Below are 18,847 nucleotides of genomic sequence, written 5' to 3' on the forward strand. Positions count from 1 at the left end.
TCAGTGGAATTAAGTACATCTGCATTACTGTGTAACTACAACCACAATCCATTTCTAGGACTCATTTCATCTTGCAAAACTGAAACACCAGACCTATCAAATAGTAACTCCCCACCTTCTCTTCCCCTAGCAAATACTATTTTTCTTTCTGTTTCTAGGACTACTCTAAGTACCCCACATAAATGTACAGTATTTGTATCCTTCTGTGACTGGCTTATTTATTTTAAACAAGGTCTCACCATGTAGCCTTGGCTGGCCTGGAGCTCTCTTCATGGATCAGACTGGCCTCAAATTTACAGACTTCTACCTGCCTCTGCCTCCCCAGATTGGATTAAAAGCGTGTGACACCATCCCTAGCTGATTTTTTAAAATAAGGTTTCTCTGTGTAGCTTTGGGAACCTGTTCTGGCACTCGCTCTGTAAACCAGGATGGCCTCAAACTCAAGAAATTCACCTGCCTCTGCCTCCTGAGTGCTGGGGTTGAAGGTGTGCACCACCACCACCCAGCCCTAGCTGATTTTTATAAGTACCTATTTTTAAACTAAAATTTTAATTGCCTAGGCTGAATACCTATTTCATTTACCATACCTAGCTATTTCTAACCTTATATGATCAAAACACTAACATTTGTTACTGCTGAAAAGTTAAAAGAAAAAAATTTTACAGGTTCTATGATTAACTAAATGACTGAGTTCCCAAAATATTTTATATAGTAACATTTATGGAATGCAAGGAAACTCTCCAAAGTAATTAATTTGAAGATAACAACTCAAAAATGTTTATTATTATTATTAACATTACTATCTGGTCACAGAACATATTAACAACAAGTAACCTGAAAGGGAAGAACCTGGCAAGCTAAGGTGTCCACAGGTGACTCTATGGAAAAAAAGACTTACTTTCCAGCTCCTCCACCCAACGACAGGCCAGCAGAGTTCATCCCTGCCAGGACAAAGTAGCCCTGTACTACAGGAGACTCGCCCATGATGCACTTCATGTCTGGTGTGAAGGTCTCAGGGCAATTCACCAACTTCAAAATCTCCAGAGTCTCCAATACTGGCATCCTACGCAGAAGGGAACTCAACAGGGGCTCTGAGCAATCAAAACAAACCCAAACAGAGTCCTCACCTTTAGGGAATTAAATTTTTTAAAGTTCTTATAGTTTTTACTCCTTCCAAAAAAATCTTTTAGGGAAGACTTTTCTAAGAGTCATTCGGTCAGTTATGAGAAAGAAGAAAGTTTGGTGGAATTACACTACAAAATGCCTGGCATTCAGAGTTAAGAAAAGCCACACTTTTCAAAGGCAAGGCGCTTCAGAACATAAATAATACATGAGGTTACACACAGGCAGTGATCTCAAAGAGTCAGGGTGTCGGGAAAAGGTCTTACAGACCACCTAATGTTTCAATGAAAGACAGTGTTTCCTACATGAGCAGACGTACAAACAAGTGTGCACCTTGTTCTATACTCTCTCTGGCCACTGTTCCATGTAGCAGCAGCAATACATGGAAACAGGAGTAACTGGTTGATGGGCACAGGGTTTAAAGTTTCCCCTAAGTAGCAGCTTATTTTTTTAAAGTCCATCAAGGATGAGAGATGGGTATCATTTCATACCCTTTCAATTTATAACCATGTAACTACAACAATTATTTAATAAAGACAATTAAAGTGATTTAAAGACTTAATAAAGACCATATTACCAAAAAAAAAAAATTTACTTTCACAATCTCCTGCCTCGGCCTTCCACATGCTGTGATTACTTGCAGGCACATATCACCATGCCTGGCTAATAGTTCAGCTTCGTAAAAACCTCTTCAATTTCATAAGTCTTACCAAAAGAAGGTCCCCTTCTAAAGTATCAGCAGTGATTTAAGTAAATGATGAGTCAAGTTCATTAAACAAGACTGTAGACCCCTGAGTCCAACCAGTACCCACATCCTTAGATCAGGTAAACTCTAGACTATTTTTCATGATTACTATCGTGCTTCCTGGAGTTGTCTTAAAGATAAACAAAGAACTATTCATGAAAATGCCTTAAAAAATGTAACATTTTTGAAAAGTAGAAGGCATTGTTATTATAGTTTACTTCACATACCAAAGTGATCCCAATCTTCCCTCAGGTTCTGAATTTCCAACTGGTTCTTGCCCTCAGTGAAAATAGGTTTTGGGTTCTTCTCAAAGCCTCCAGACAATATGCCACCCTGCCAGTTCCTGATGTAAATTCTTCCATCAGCATCCACAATAGCTGAAGAGAAATGACAAGGAAGTAGAGTAAGGAGAAAAACAGGGGGTTAGAAACCAGCCAGATTCTGAGATGAAGAGAGAAAGAAAACACTCATGAATGACTTTATTAACAGCCCAGCATGCAATAAATACAGTTATCCATTAGTTTTAAAATACCATTAGAGGTCATGAGGAAGAATTACAGAGAAGGTGGTTTCTCCAATTATCGCAAACATGACTGGGAACCTAAAAGTTTTGCCAATACTTCACAACCAAACTATATTAAAAGTTTGGTTTTAATAAAGACTTACTTTCCAGCTCCTAGCCAAAGTCTAATAGGAATGGGAGGCGCAGAGTTCATTCTCTGAAAAGGTTATCAAAAGCCTTCTAAGATTGGCATGCCTGTCTCTGCCTCCACGCACACTAAAGTAAGTTTCAGGCCAGCCAGGACTATACAATGAGACCCTGTCTCAAAATATAAAATAAAACCAGGCAGTGGTGGCACACGCTTTTAATCACAGCATTCAGGAAGCAGGGGAAGCTGAGCTTGAGGCCAGCCTGTTCAACAGAGTGAGTTCCAGAACAGCCTGGGCAATACAGAACCCTTGTCTCAAAAAAAACAAAAATAAAACAAAACAAATCCCACCCTTTCCCCTTCAGTGGTTGGTAACCATTAAATTAAGCATACAGCCTACCTATACCCTTCTACAACTGACACCATTCAAGTTAAAAGGCAAAAGTGATATTCCAAAATTCTCAATAACCTCTATTAGGACTTAAATTAGCTTATAAGACAACAACAACAAAAATAAACAAAAAATTATTTAATGACATGTTCATTTTGGCCATCTTTTCCTAAGATGTAATCAAAGGAAAGTTAAAACTGGATCCACCTCCCTGTAACATGTTCCAGAAAAGAAAAAATTCCTCTAGGCATAATGTGTCCTTAATGAAAAGTCTTTCTTTCAAAGGACAGGATATCAGCAAAGAGATAATATTAAAAAAAAAAAAAAAAAAAAAGTACAAGAGTCCTCACTTGGTGTGTTGCTCTGCAGAGGGGTATCCCAGGGACGAGTCAGAAGGTAGAAGTGTTCACAGGCATGTAGCGGGATACTAACCGGCTCCTCATTGGACAGACCCAGCTCGTATGCCCACTACAATCGACAATTTGTAGGTGGGAAGAGGAACAGAAACACAAATGAGCAAGTTCAGCCTCTTGACCTAATTTCAAGTGGCCTGAGCACTCCTACTGCAGTGTCAGGTACGGGAAGTCAAGTTCAACCTGCCCTATCTAGTTCAATTATTTCAACAGTGAGCAATGCTATACTCTTTAAAGCATAAAATTATCTTTTCAATGAAAAGATGGATTCCTAGTCAAAAGAAGCCCTCTAAATATCATGTTGGGCATCAACTAGAAACCCCAAACACCAACCATTAAATGCACGATCTGTAGCAGAAAGTATTCCAACATCTGCTTTAGACTGCAGAGTAGAGGACAAGTGACCAGTCTGCCTCAGAAGTAGAAGCAGCTTACGTTCTAGAAACTGGATCCATTGTTCTGATTTATATTTGCGTTTTTAAAATGAAATGTAACATCATATAAATTTAGCTCTAAAACCATGATTAGTGCTAATGCCTATTTGGTGGTCTTCTAGTAGGATGGCACTACTTTACCCCATGTGGAGATCTGCCTGGATCTGTAAACTAAGAATAAGTTTCTGGTTTAGAACACAATTCTGGATTGTATTCCTAGTCCACATAAGCAGTATAATGCCTGGTGTCTCTTTAACCAGTAAAATGACAATCTTCTATCTCTACACAAAAACTCCAAGTTAAACCAAGTCAGAAACCTAGTGCCGTGATCAACCTACCTGACCAGCACAGTTGACAAAATATTGGCATTCAATCTGTCCTTTATCTGTCTCCACACCAGTAACTCGACCTTTTTTGATCAATACATGAAGAACACTTGTCCGATCATAAATCTGAACACCTGTTCCAAAATAAAGAAAAAGAAGGCAAGTTATTAGTGGGCAGTGGTGGGCACACCTTTAACCCCAGAGCACCAAGGCAGAAGCAGGAAGATCTCCGAGTTTGAGACCAGCCTGGTCTACAGAGCAAGTTCCAGGACAGTCAGGGCTACACACAGAAACCCTGGGAGGGCGGGGGCGCACAAATTATTTGATATTAGAGAATTAAGGTCTCTGAAGCAGAATCTCTGCTCCAAAGGGGTACTGGAGAAACTGGGTCAGTACTTAAACAAACAAAACCTCGGCAAAGTATGATGCCGTACACATGTAATTCCAGTATTTAGGAGTCTGAGATCTGGCTACATGGCAAGTTCCAGGACAGCCTGAACTAATAGTGAAACCCTACTTAAAAAAAAAAAAAAATCAAAGGCAAGAAATATAGGTTAGTAGCAGAACACCTGCCTGTGAGGAGCCATTTTCCTCCTAAAAATCATTACAGGAACCATCACTTTGGGGAGTCTGCAGAGAACCCCACACCCATAATTATGTTAAGAATCGTTCTATTGACAAAACCTGCCCCACACCCAATTAGCTGTTATCTGTTAGCGGAACCTGCCTCACATTCCAGCTATCCAGGGAACTAGGTGTGGCAACTCTGACTTCTTGGCCTACCTGACCGAACGTAACATCCTGGCCAACGTGACCGGGACCATGCGGAGAGATCCCGTGCCCTGCCCCCCAAGCCCTCATCCAGGGGCTATATAAGCAGCAACCAGGACCCTAATAAACGGAGGCTGTGACAAACTTAGCATGGNCCCACACCCATAATTATGTTGAGAGTCGTTCTATTGACAGAACCTGCCCCACACCCAATTAAGCTGTTAATGGAGAGCTTTCTGTTAGCGGAACCTGCCTCACATTCCAGCTATCCAGGGAACTAGGTGTGTCAACTCCTGACTTCTACGTGACCTGACCTAACGTAACCTCCTGGCCTATGTGACTGGGACCATGCGGCGAGATCCCGTGCCCTGCCCCCCAAGCCCTCATCCAGGGGCTATATAAGCAGCAACCAGGACCCTAATAAACGGAGGCTGTGACAAACTTAGCATGGCCTTCTCCTTATTTCCTAGCCCATTCTCTTCCAGATAGCACCCCTCCGTGACCCTGGAGTAACTGATTGTAGGGTGGGTTACAAACCCCTAGACTGAGTAACCCACCCAACGCATTCGACATCTGCCTGCCTGGCAAAAGCCCTGTGTTCAATCTCCAGCACTATAAATGAATCATAAAGTATATGTAACACTCTAGACAGTTAGTCAGTCTTTTTCTGATTTACTCTGGATCACGTTTAAGCTATAGATTAAACTACTAAATTTTTCTCTAGCCTTGGCACTTCTCAAGTTCAGTTGCAGGGGCTCTCGTAAGTCTGATGTATATGAATCAACACAAGTAGCTCCTTGGAACAATAACAACAAAAATTAACTCTAAGAAAAATATTCAATGGATCAACTCAAAAACACACTACAGTGATCAAAACAAGAAAACTGAATATCCCAATGAAGATGCTTTCTCCATGCCTGAGCTGGTGGTGTTCCCTACCATGATACACTTAGATAACCTCTTCTTTCCAAATCCATGCAAATGATAGTAACAACAAAAATAAATAAACAAATAAATAAAAAGACCCACTCACCATTCTGGGAGGCAGCACTTGCCAGGGCAAGAGCCACATCAGCAGAGGACACCACTGCATCGTCAGGAACATGCATGGCCCCCACCAGATCATGCACATTGAGGAGAGGGTGAAGTTCAGCCACTTTCTTCGGGGAGATGATCTCAGAAGGGATACCTACAACACTGCCACAGAACACAAGGGGACAAAGACGTTCATGGGCTCTGGGACAAAGTCAAGTGGGTAAAGTCAGGACGGTGTCTAGTCTCTTACATACTTCAGTCTTGAGTTGATGCGCTTCAGAGAGATCAACCGGTCCTGAGTTTGGGCCAGAGAGATTGAGCCTGTCCTTAAGTACCCTGTAAGAAAAGTCAATCAAGTGATCAGTCCAGTGGGATCCACTAGATTTATAGGTTAGACCTGCTATAATTCTAGTGCTTCTACTTACTATCCTTGAGTAAATGAATTTGCTCCCTTTGGGCTTCTAGCAAAATTTACAACACATCAGAGACAAAACTACTTTCAGCTCACACTTTCGTGAGTGTCAACTAGAATTCTAGCATATATAAAAGCACTCATGGGCTAGAGAGATGGCTCAGCGGCTGGAGCACTGACTGCTCTTCCAGAGGTCCGGGTTCAATTCCCAGCACCCACATGGCAGCTAACAAGTGTATGTGACTCCAAGATCTGACACCCTCACACAGACAAATGTGCAGGTGGGGAACCAATGTACATAAAATTAAAATAAGTAAGTAATTTAAAAAATAAGGCACTCATAATAATAACAAAAGTTACTATGTCTAAAAGTCTTACTAGGGCAAGAACTCATCTCTAAATGATTGAAATATATTTTTTAAATGGCCTAGGAAAACTTTCCTATCATGAAAATGATAGGATCTGAAGGCCCTAGGTTCAATCCCAAACACTCCCACCAAAAAAAATAAAATACAAAAGTTATAGATTCTGAAAATGACCTGGGTTACTGACTGTAATTTCTTTTCTCTATAGGTAAAGTTGAAGGCAAGCTACATGACCTTCCCAAAGGAACACCCTGATTTGCAGCAAATTCTCAAACACAAGTCTTAATCACCAGATCCGATAAAGTACAAGACCACACATCAACTACGAGTAAGGATTTAAAGACAAGAAGACCAATAAACAGCAGATTACCTGCTTACCTGTTTGGATCCCTGTTTCTTGCTCTAACTGATGGTAGAGTTTGTTTGAATAGTCTGCCATCTTTTGTTCAATACTTGAATGCCTAGCAGTGCTTAGGATGCCAGCACAGAACCTTGTCGAGCCAGCAGCCAGCCTGCAGCACAGGAGCAAAATACTGTTAGAAAGGTTTACTTGTATCTACTGATATAAATTCAGGTCCAGCACTAGAGAAGTTTCAGCAGGTTAAGAGCACTGGTTGTTCTTACAAAAGACCCAGGTTTGCCAGGTGGCAGAGGCACACGCCTCTAATCCCAGCACTTGGGAGGCAGAGGCAGGCAGATCTCTGTGAGTTCAAGACCATCCTGGTCTACAGAGCAAGTTCCAGGACAGCCAGGGTTACATTGTGTCTCAAAAATAAAAGAAAAAAGAAAAGAAAAAATATCTTTACCCACCCCAAAAAGACAAAGGTGGAGGGAGAACCATCCATACACATATACACCCCACATTATAATACCCTTTTCATCTATTTTTATGTGTATGAGTATTTTGTTTACATATATCTTTGCACCACGTGTGTGCCTCATGCCCACAGAGGCCAGAAGAGCGTGTCAGACCCCCTGGAACTGGAGTTCAGATGACTATGACATGCCACGTGGGTGCTGGGAACCAACCTGGGTCCTCTAGAAGAGTATCCAATGCTTTTAACTGCTGGGCTCTCAAACCCATTAAATCTAAAACTCTGCTGAATTCAATGAAAATTAATAAAAGGAAATGGTCAGAATTTTGTTCATCTCAAGAGCACAGGATGCAGCTGTGCAGTGTGAGGAAGACGGCAGCAGAGAGGAAGACGAGCTGTGCTGTGAACGCATGTCCTCTTACACACTCAACTGAAATCTGCTACCTCTCTAAAATGCAGAAAACGTTAGTGCTAGAACACAGCTAACCACGGGGTAGATTTCACCCGGGTCTTCTCTCACTAGAGTACTACATTTAGATGACCTACAGGTATGACATCATGGAAAAGTCAGAAAATGAAGGAGCCCTATACTGTTATTGCAGCCAAACCCCAAGACAAACCAATCTGATCCTTACCTGCCCTGCTCCAAAAGGACAATATCCTGCCACCCCATTTTGGAGAGGTGATAGGCCACGGATGTACCCATGATTCCTCCCCCACAGATGACCACCTGGGCCTGGGAAGGCAGGGCAATAGAATGTGCCTCGGCAGCGGATGTGCTGCTTCTTGCTGATGACCAGGTCTGCCATCCTGGGCTAGTTCTTTGTCTTTGGACAATCGAAAGCAACCGGTAAAGCATCACCAACTGGGAGACAGGGTCTCAGGTGAGAAGATCCAAAGAATCCAAACTAAAAAAACAAAACAAACATTTTATCACTCCATTTAACTCAGTTCTTATAACTAAGAGAAAAGGATTTAACAACAACAACAAAAAAAAATAAAACAAAAAACAAAAAAACAACCAAGTCAGGCACAGTGGCACAAGTCTTTCGTCACAGAGGATTAAACTCTAGAGGCTTAGGAAGGAGAATCTCTGAGTTCAAGGTCAGCATGGTCTACACAAAAAGTTCCAGGAGAGCCAGAACTACGTAGGGAGATTCTGTTTCAAAAAAACAACACACACACACACCACCACCACCACCAGCAAGCAAGCAGGCCAACAAAAAACAAGCATAAAGAAGCCTAATCTAGGCCTAGCAGCACAGCCTATAATTCTAGCACTTGAGAGGTGGAGACATGAGGATCCACAGAAGTCCAAGATCATCCTCAGCTACACCGAGATTTTCAGGCCAGCTTAGGTTAGAAATCTTATCTAAAGATAAATACTGACAGACAGACAGACACAGACAGAAAGAATAAGAATAAGAGCCAGTGAGATAACTTGGTGGGTGGAGGCACTTTGCCATGGAGCCTCATAACCTGAGTCCAACACCTGTAATCCAGCAGAAGTGCTGGGGAAATGCAAAAACAAAGAACAGAGTCCTGGGCTGGAGAGATGGCTCAGAGGTTAAGAGCATTGCCTGTTCTTCCAAAGGTCCTGAGTTCAATTCCCAGCAACCACATGGTGGCTCACAACCATCTGTAATGGGGTCTGGTGCCCTTTTCTGGCCTGTAGACATACACACAGACAGAATATTGTATACATAATAAATAAATAAATAAATAAATAAATAAATAAATAAATAAATAAATAAATATTTTTTAAAAAAAAAAAAAGAACAGAGTCCTTAGGAAAAGAAGAGACAGGACCCAGAACCCAGTGAAAGCGGCCTGGGATTGACCAAAGGAAACAGTAAAGACTAAAGTATTAGACATCGTTCCAAGGAAAGAACGAAAAGGGTTTTAGCTTATCATTTACACACAAATCATACATATTTCTTTTTTTGTTTCATTTTGTTTTTTGATACAGGGTTTCTCTGTGTAGCCTTTGCTATCCTGAAATTCACTCTGTAGACCAGGCTGGCCTTGAACTCAGAGATGCACCTGCCTCTGCATCCCGAGTACCAGAATCAAAGGTGTGGGTCACCACTGCCTGGCTAAGTCATATGTATTTCTACAAGATAATATTAATAGGCTAAAGAAAAAGGCAAAAGTTAAGGTCATCAGGAAAAGGATCATACTCAAAGTATGATTTAAGTTGACTCTTGGAAGACTAAAGGCTGGACAGAGACAAAGACATGGAAAACACACAAAGAGAACAGATCTGACTATCATATCTACTTAGAATGGCAATAAGGAAACAAGTGAATGCTGAGTAATAGGAACTGAAGGAAGAACCCAACCACAAGAGACTGATACGGTCTAGTATACAAATTACTACTGGTTGAAAACAAAAAGGTAGGGTTTTGACAAAATCTAACAGAAATACGGAGAACTATTTAAGTCTCAAGAAAAAAAAAAAGCTGACCTATTGGCAGACTATGCCAGCATTAAAGAGCTTAAGACACAGGTGGCAGATATGTGAGAATCAGAGCAGCACACTGCTAGTAAAGCTGCCACCTCCTCCACTACAGACTCCCCATTGGTTCATGTCCTCTAAGGCCAAAGACACACCATCAGAAAGGACTCAGAACTGCAATCTTTTTAAAATGTCCTTTAGATTTATTTTTATATATGAATGTTTTGTTTGCAGGTGTATCTGCACCACATGTATACATGGTGCCTGAGAAGGTCAGAAGAGGGTGTCAGATCTGCTAAGACTGGAGTTACAGATAGTTGTGAGTCTCATGTGGGTGCTGGGAATCAAACCAGGGCCCCTTAGAAAAGCAGTCAATGTTCTTAATGACCGTGCCAGCTCTCTAGCACTCAGAACTGGGCAGATGGTACACAGAGAAAATCTCATTCAAATGGAGACCAACATCACTTCTGGCTTCCTGTTAGGCTCTACCTCAAGTTTTACAGTCTGGTATAGTGACCCACAACTATCACCCAGCACTTTGGAAGCTAAAGCAGAGAGGTTTTGATATTTGCAGACTAACCACATCTCAAAATATTCCAAGACAAAAATAACAACATCAAAGCTAGGTGGTGGTGGAGCATGCCTCTAATCCCAGCACTCGGGAGGCAGAGGCAGGTGGATCTCTGGGAATTTGAGGCCAACCTGGTCTACAAGAGCTAGTTCCAGAACAGTCATGGCTATTACACAAGATATCCTCTAAAAAAAAAAAAAAAAAAAAAAACAGGGGCTGGAGAGATGGCTCAGTGGTTAAGAGCACTGGCTGCTCTTCCAGAGAATCCTAGTTCAATTCCCAACATCCACATGGCAGCTCACAACTGTCTGTAACCCCAGTTCCAGGGGATCTGACACCTTCACACCAATGCACATTGAAAATAAAGTGAAATAAATTATTTAAAAAAAAAAAAAAAGGCCAGGCGATGGTGGCGCACGCCTTTAATCCCAGCGCTCGGGAAGCAGAGGCAGACGGATCTCTGTGAGTTCGAGACCAGCCTGGTCTACAGAGCTAGTTCCAGGACAGGCTCCAAAGCCACAGAGAAACCCTGTCTCCAAAAAAAAAAAAAAAAAAGGGAAATATAAATTTCTCTACTTGTGTAGTTATTTGAAATCTAATCTTCAGATAACTAGTTTCTATCTATAAATCCAACCTCATCTCAAATTCTCCACTGGGCCTTCTAGGCCACATTTTCAAGTTTTACTAACATTCTCTCCACCTCCTGTCCCAAAGGGAACACAGCTCTCCCTGGAGAACACAATGCTACACATTATCTTAGCCCTGTTCTACTGCCTGTTCTTATTCCAATATCAACCATTAACATTTGGTCATGCTTAGAAAGGACCCTTGTGTTGGTTGGTTTTATGTCAGCTTGACACAAGTCAGAGTCATTTGGGTAGGGGAACCTCATCTGAGAAAATGCCCCTATCAGACTGATCTATGGGCAAGTCTGTGATCTATTTTCTTTTTTTTTAATATTTATTTATTTATTATGTATACAATATTCTGTCTGTGTGTATGTCTGCAGGCCAGAAGAGGACACCAGACCTCATTACAGATGGTTGTGAGCCACCATGTGGTTGCCGGGAATTGAACTCAGGACCTTTGGAAGAGCAGGCAATGCTCTTGACCTCTGAGCCATCTCTCCAGCCCTGTGATCTATTTTCTTGATTGGTGATTGATATGGGAAGGCCCAGATAACTATAGACAGTTGTCATCCCTGGGCAGGTGGTCCTACGTGTTTTAAGAAACAGATTGATCAGTCAGGCATGGTGGCTCATTCCTTTAATCCCAGCACTTGGGAGGCAGAGGCAGGTGGTTCTCTGTGAGTCTGAGGCCAACTTGGTCTATAGAATGAGTTCCAGGACTGCCAGGGAGGGATATAGAGAGAAACTCTGTCTCAAACAAACAAAAAGCAGGCTGAACAAGCTATGGGGAGTAAGCCTCCTCTATGGCCTCCATATCAGTTCCTGCCATGTGTTTCTGCTCTGACTTCCCTGGATGATGGACCTGTGGTTTGTAAAATGAAATAAAAGTTGCTTTTGGTCATGGTGTTTTATCATAGAAATAGAAACCTAATTAAGCCATCCCTGCTCCTTTGTGACTCAGGTTAACAGGCCTGCATCCGCTCTAGGACACGACAAGGAAAACCGTAAGAATTTCTATTCAGGGTTCTGCGGGCATGCTCTTCTCTATGTCTTTTACACACCAGCGGAAAGTCTCCTTCATTCCTGAAACATTCAATAGGTTGACAGTCTCTCCACAGTGTTAGGACCCCTTCATCTGCCTTCTCTGCACCTCAGCCCAATACACTGGTCTCTTTTACATCCTGCAATCAATCATTTCCTGCAATTTGCTCCTTATCCTCAGCAAGGTAAGAAGCTCAAGTTCCCACTACATAATTTAATAAAAGAAACAAGCTTCGCCGGGCGACAGTGGCGCACGCCTTTAATCCCAGCACTCGGGAGGCAGAGGCTGGCGGATCTCTGTGAGTTCGAGACCAGCCTGGTCTACAGAGTGAGTTCCAAGACAGCCAGAGATACACATAAAAACCCTATCTCAAAAAAAAAAAATTCAAATACAGAAAGAAACTAGGAGTTCCCATATCACAACCATCAATACCAGTGTGCATGGCAATTTCCTAGACTTTTGTCTTCCACCATCCAAGCCCTAAGTTCCAATTTCCTCATCCTTAGAGACTAGACAATGGCCATTGAGATTTTTGTCCTTGTTCTTTTTGAGACAATAATCTTAGTATACTAGACTATGCAGCCATGAGTGACCTCCTGATCTTCCTACATACACATTCCAAAGTGAAGATCACAGGTGTGCACCAGCCTAGTTCTACCACTGAGCATTTTGCTTGTTTGCTTCTTTGTCTTAGGTGTATGAATGTATTACTTGCACATGTGACTATGCAACATGTGTGCAGTGCCCGAGGAAGCAAAAAAAAAAAAAAAAAAAGAGGGGGCGCCCTCCTGATTCCCTTGGAACTGAAGTTACAGACTATTGCTGCCATGTGGGTACAGGGAATGGAACCTAGGCACTTTGGAAGGTCAGTTCTCTTAACCACTGAGCCACCTCTCCAATCCCCAAATGAATTTTTTAAACAAAAATCTATTCTTGAGGCTGGGAGTGCTGGTATACACCTTTAATCTCAGCACTCAAGAGGCAAAGGCAGGCAGATCTCTGGATTTCTGTTTAAAGTCAGCCTGGTCTACAAATAGTGAGTTCCAGGACAACCAGGTCTATGTAGAGAGATCATTTAAAAAAAAAAAAAAAACTTGGGTGAATAAATTTGTTGAGTGGCAAAACAAACCATTGTCCAATACTTGAGACCTTGTGTTTCATACCAACACTACACTAAAAATAAGACATGACACACCTGGCAGTGGTGATGCGCACCTTTAATCATAGCACTGGGGAGGCAGAGGCAGGTAGGGCTCTGTGAGTTAGAGGCCAGTCAAGTCTACAGAGCCACTTCCAAGAGAGCCAGAGCTGTTATACAGAGAGAAAACTTGTCTTGACAAACCAAAATCAATAAAAATATATAATAATAATAATAAAATAAAAATCAGACAGATTCTTGCTGGGCATGGCGGCACCATGGCTTTAACCCAAGCACAGTTAGGCCAGCATGGTCTGGTCAGCAAGCTCCAGGTTAGCCAGCATTATGTAGTGAGACCCTGTCTCAAATACATAAATAAATGAAACTTTCAAAACCCTATCTTTCACCTGATAGTAAATAAATAAACAGGAAATATTCTACCCAACTTCCTCATCCCCCTGCAACAAAAAAACAAGCTTTGGCCCTACCATAGTGTTGACACTTTTCCCACCAAAACCACTCACTCTGCTGGTTTCAGGGGATCTCTCTCATATCATCACACTTGACCACAGTTGATGAAGACCACAGATCACTCCTTCCCACTTGCGTGCAGGTTCCTGGTTTCACTTCTATAGTTCCTGGCTCACACCTCTTTGCCTGAGCCTATCTTCTACTCTGAGCCTTCCCAGCTTTCCCCAGGGTGATTTGAATGTCACCATGATGCATGGCCTGACTCAAGAATCCCACACCCTGAGCTTCAGATCTGTTCATTAAGTGTAGAATGGCCATGCCCACTTGATCCCAGCACATCCAAATGCAAACACCCTCCCTCCATCTTTGCTACACTGTGTACCCAGGGGCTCCACTCAACAGAATCCAGAGTGTCACCTGGGTTCCTCCCTTTCCCACTTCTCCTCCCCAATCATTTCTCAGGATTTTCCCTGTCTAGTCTACATCCTAACTCTCACACAGATCCATCTACTCCTCTCCAAATTCCCTGCCACCATATGAGCAAGCCTTTAGGTTTGTAGCTTCTACTTTTAGTGAACACCTTCTTCCTACCACACCTAAGTCCATACACAGGAGTACGTGATCAGGCTTCCACGGCCCTTCTCACAACCTTCAGTGACAGGGTGATGTCTGCAGGAAAAAGTCAAAGCTCCTTACTACAAAATGCAACAATTTTCTCAATATCTTTTATCTCTGGCCTCATTGTTGTTCTTGCCTCTCAAACCCTTACCAAGCCAGAACAGACTACTGGGAACTCCTCAAACAAGTCAGGCTTAACTTTCTCCTCCATGCCTGGGATCTGTGTGCACTGTTTCTGTATCTCTTCAGAACACAACCTATTCCACACATATATGATAGTGTATTTGGGAAAGGGAGTCTTCTGTGTTCTCCCAGGACATTCTGTACTTCTCCCAGAACAGAACTTTTCATCCTCTCAAATTATCTGTAAGGCATTTGAGTGGAGGAGTAATACAGCAATTCCCCAGTGGGGGAATCCAAGGTCTAAAGCACACACGTAGGTGTCAAATCTCCTTATATCTCATTACCTGTATGACTTTGATCAGCTTTTTGTGTGTCAGGGTCCTCATCTAAAACATGGATTAAAAATATTTATCTCACATAGTTGTGGAAAGCTGGAAAGTGGGGTAGGGAGAAGAAAACAGAGAGAGAAAGAAGAGGGCAAAATGGGGAGGGAGAGAGGAAAAAGAACATCATTCCCTCATTAAATAGAACTCCTAAGGCAGTGAACAACTGTATCCCAGCAGTGAGAAGAGGCAAAAAGAGAAGGAAACTTAAGATCATCCTAGCAGATGCAGCAAATTCAGGCTAAAGGAGACCCTAACTCAATAAACATACACAGGGGCTTGGAGAGACGGCTCAAGGAACAACAGTGGCAGCTATGCAAGCAGGAGTCCCAGTTTTGATCTCTGATGGTGGTTACAATGTACAAGATATTTCCTAACTATTCAACTAATCTAAGCACGACTCTATCCGAGAGACATAATTTGTGCTGTACACTTTAGGAAACTTATGTGCAAAAGTATAAAAATTATATAAAGTAAGCTACTCTATAATTCAAGACTAAACTTTGCAAATCTAGCATCAGAGTCTACCATTTATCATAACTAATACTACTGCTTTTCTTTTTGTTTTGTTTGGGGGTTTTGTTGTTATTGAGACACTTTGTAGCCAGTGGCCTAGAACTTACTATGTAAACCAGGGTGGCTTAGACCTCACAGAGATTCACTGCCTCTGCCTCCCTAGTGCTTGGACTAAAGGCAGAAGCCACCACAACCTGCTCAAACTACATTTCAAAGAAATCCAGGTAAGTTCAGACTAAACAGCTGTGAGGCAGAATCAGCTTATTCCCTAGCTGGAAAAGAGAACTGCAGAGGTAAAAGAGAAGTAACAGAGGAGGCCTCGAGAGATGGCTCAGAGGTTAAGAGCATTGCCTGCTCTTCCAAAGATCCTGAGTTCAATTCCCAGCAACCACATGGTGGCTCACAACCATCTGTAATGAGGTCTGGTGCCCTCTTCTGGCCTGTAGGCATACACATAGAAAGAATATTGTATACATAATAAATAAATAAATAAATATTTAAAAAAAGAAAAGTAACAGAGTATTCATTCTTCCCTGAGAACCCTTCCATTCTTCAGAGTGCTTTGTCACTTTTTTCTAAGAAACCTATGTTCAGGCTGGAAGAGAAAGAAAAGAACAAAAAGGAGCTTCAGGAAAGAATAACCATGCCTAACTTCCAGCCTGTTAAGGTCAAGAAAAAGAGGGCTGACTTTATACTGACCATGACCTTGGTGAGTGAAGAGATGAGAGCACTGGGGATCAGAGTACACCAGGAAGGAGCACTAGGGAGACAGCTTGGTATCAAGAGCACCTCTTGTTCTTGTGGAGGGCCTGGAATCAATTTCCAGCACCCACACGGGGGGGGCTCATAATCCTCTGTAACTTCAGTTCCAGTGACTCCAATGCTCTCTTCTGACAAGCATGCATGTGGGGCATACATACATTCATGTAGGCTAAATACTCATAAAATAAATCTAATAATAAAAAAGGGAGTAGCTTAGAAAAGATAAAAGTACACCAGGAAGAGACTGTATGAGCATCTGCTCCAGAAGGTCTGGCAGCAAAACCAAAGCAAAGCTCCACGGGGAGGGAAAAAAGAGGTAAAGCCAGGAAAACAGAGAATGAAGATATCAAACTCGTTCGAAATGAAACGTCAGCACGCTTGAAAACTTTTACATTTTCGTGAAAATGTGCATCTCTACTAGTAAGAGTGATGTCTAAACATCCTTGAAACCCAGACTGGTTCTGCTCAGATACTACACCAACAAGGTGACAGCGCTGGCCTGGAACAAGGCTCCCTCCCACCTGTAATCCCAGCACACCGGATGCTTAATCAAGAGGAACGTCCAGGTGAGCCTGGGCTGCAGTGTGAGACCCCACCACCTGTCAAAGACAAGACCAGTGACAGCTCTAACGGCTGAATTCTTCCCCTGCTAACAGGATGAGGCACAGGTCACAAAGAATAAAGGCGGAATGTGGACATCTCCCACAAGTAACGCAGGGGAATCACCAGGATAAGTTTAAAAGCAACAGAATCTGCCTCTGCAGTCTGATCCTGCGGGTTCAGGATGCTGTATTCTTCGACAAATGCATCGGATGCTCAAGACAGCTTAAGAAAATGATACCAAGTCCCTGCCGCCAAAAAGCGGACCCTAAAATGGTGCCTTTCCGACTGGACCCTCGACCACACGCCATCCCTTTACATCCAGATTGCAAGATTGTGCAGAAATGCTCAAAGTGGGCTTGGAGACCGTGAACTCGAACCTCAGTATCACACACAACGGTCCCCTCAAGCCGCCCATTCGAAACCCCACTGCCCTGATTGGCAAAGCACAAACGAACAGTGCGTTTCTGGGCGGGAAAACAATTCCACCTGTGGGGAACACAGCTGGCTGGGACCGCAGGTGCGTGGCCGTCCGAGCTGCAATCAGCCCCGAGGCCCAGCCGCCCTGAGGGAGCCCGCGCCCAGGCCCGGGGTAGCCGGTGCGGGACCCCGAGGTTCCACACAGCTCCACTGACAGAAACTCTCGCGTCCTTAGAGACCAGGGGAAGAACCGGGACCCGGAGGCTAAAGCGCAGAGGACAGGGGCGTAGAGGACGCAGGAGTACACGGGACTACAGGCCGCCCCACCCTCTTACCTCGGAGGTCCGCCAGTGCGGGGAGCGCGTTCGGCAACGCCCCGCGGAAGTGGAGGACAGCACAACAGCTACAGAGGGTCGGCGCGGGCCGGAAAGGGGGACGGGGCATGGGGAGGGGAACGGGACGCAGAACGGAAAGTTCCGGGACCGCAGGGGCCTGCGACCTTACGCGCTTTACGGCCCGCGGCAAGGGTAAGGCCGGCGCGCGCGCGCCAACGCGCCAACGCTCCGTGACGTCACCGCGACGGACTGGCCCGCACGTGGGCTTGTTTGGGTCTCGCCAGGCCCCGCCCCTCCAGCGACCCCGATCCCCCCCCCCTCCCGCCCCCCCGTCAAAATGGCGGCTTGCGGGAGGCGCGCGCTTTTGGGAGGCTTGCTCTTTGTTTTCTGGCCTCCCGCCCGGCTTCATTTCTGCGTAGAGCCCGAACTTCGGAGCCGCCGGGCCACAGCCTCGACCTAGTGTGTCATTTGCCACCAGGCCTGAGCCTCGGTCCTGCTGCGGTAGATCCGCAACGAAGAGCCACATCGCCGGCCGGTGGTCGCGCTGTCTTCTGTCCCCACACGGCGCAAGGCTTTGACAGAGCCCATCGCAAAACTTGTTCTGCGGGCCTGGCCGGACCTCAGAGGTCTAATCAGCCGACCTGACTTTCCATCTTACTCCTTGCACCTACCCGGCTTGTCTCTACTCAGAGGAAGAGACATTGTTTACTCGAGCTCCGGAAACATCTTTTACCTTCCATCCCCTTCTCTTTTCCTGTCACTCATCAGAGGTGTCCCTTGACTGGCTCCTGACCTCTATGCTGAGAATTCCTTGGAGAGGCAAATATTTTGCATGAATAATGTTTCTTGGGAGATTTGGATGCACTTACCATTTTGTCCTTTGCAAACATATCCGGCATCCTTGTTTAACTGTTTGTCAAATACAGAGATTGCAGGAATAGGAAGATTCCTTTAGCACCTGTTTCTAAAGATGCATGCCAGGGTGTGCTCTGGATACCAAGAACTGGAGTCAGAGCACCTTTCCGTAGGTTGGTTCTTGTGTCTTGCATTCTGAAATGTCGGGGAGCTGTAGATAGTAAGAACGAGAAAGAAAGCTGGGCATGGTGGCAGATGCCTTTAATCACAGCACTCTAAAGGCGGAGACAGGTGGATCTCTGTGAGTGAGAGGCCAGCCTGGTCTACAGAGCGAGTTCCAGGACAGCCAGAGCTGTTACACAGAGAAACCCTGTGTCAAAAAAACAAAAATAATGAGAAAGAAGGAAAGTTTGTCTTGGACTGTAGACCCTTGTTACCCCACCCAGT

The 18,847-nt window shown here is 43.8% G+C and overlaps 1 protein-coding gene across 3 annotated transcripts in view; it reads right to left on the reverse strand.

The window, feature by feature from the left end:
• The window catches only part of Pdpr (pyruvate dehydrogenase phosphatase regulatory subunit), a 38,383-nt gene extending 20,617 nt beyond the window's left edge, over positions 1-17,766 (reverse strand). Inside the window, exons 1-9 of one of the 3 annotated variants that reach the window (XM_050143599.1) lie at positions 17,546-17,766; positions 8,115-8,387; positions 7,043-7,176; positions 6,142-6,223; positions 5,886-6,049; positions 4,094-4,215; positions 3,259-3,376; positions 2,095-2,244; positions 899-1,091 (exon numbers count right to left, since the gene is read on the reverse strand). In XM_050143599.1, coding sequence (XP_049999556.1) covers positions 899-1,091; positions 2,095-2,244; positions 3,259-3,376; positions 4,094-4,215; positions 5,886-6,049; positions 6,142-6,223; positions 7,043-7,176; positions 8,115-8,338 — 1,187 coding nt within the window. In that variant the 5' untranslated portion in view covers positions 8,339-8,387; positions 17,546-17,766. Of the gene's footprint in view, positions 1-898; positions 1,092-2,094; positions 2,245-3,258; positions 3,377-4,093; positions 4,216-5,885; positions 6,050-6,141; positions 6,224-7,034; positions 7,177-8,114; positions 8,388-17,545 lie in introns of those variants that run through there. The other 2 variants (XM_050143601.1, XM_050143602.1) reach the window with 2 other exon arrangements.
• Between the last annotated feature and the right edge of the window lie 1,081 nt (positions 17,767-18,847).

This window comes from Alexandromys fortis, unplaced genomic scaffold (genome assembly GCF_014885135.2).
Source record: "Alexandromys fortis isolate MF-2015 unplaced genomic scaffold, M_Fortis_MF-2015_v1.1 scaffold_1, whole genome shotgun sequence".
Classification (NCBI taxonomy): Eukaryota; Metazoa; Chordata; class Mammalia; order Rodentia; family Cricetidae; genus Alexandromys; species Alexandromys fortis.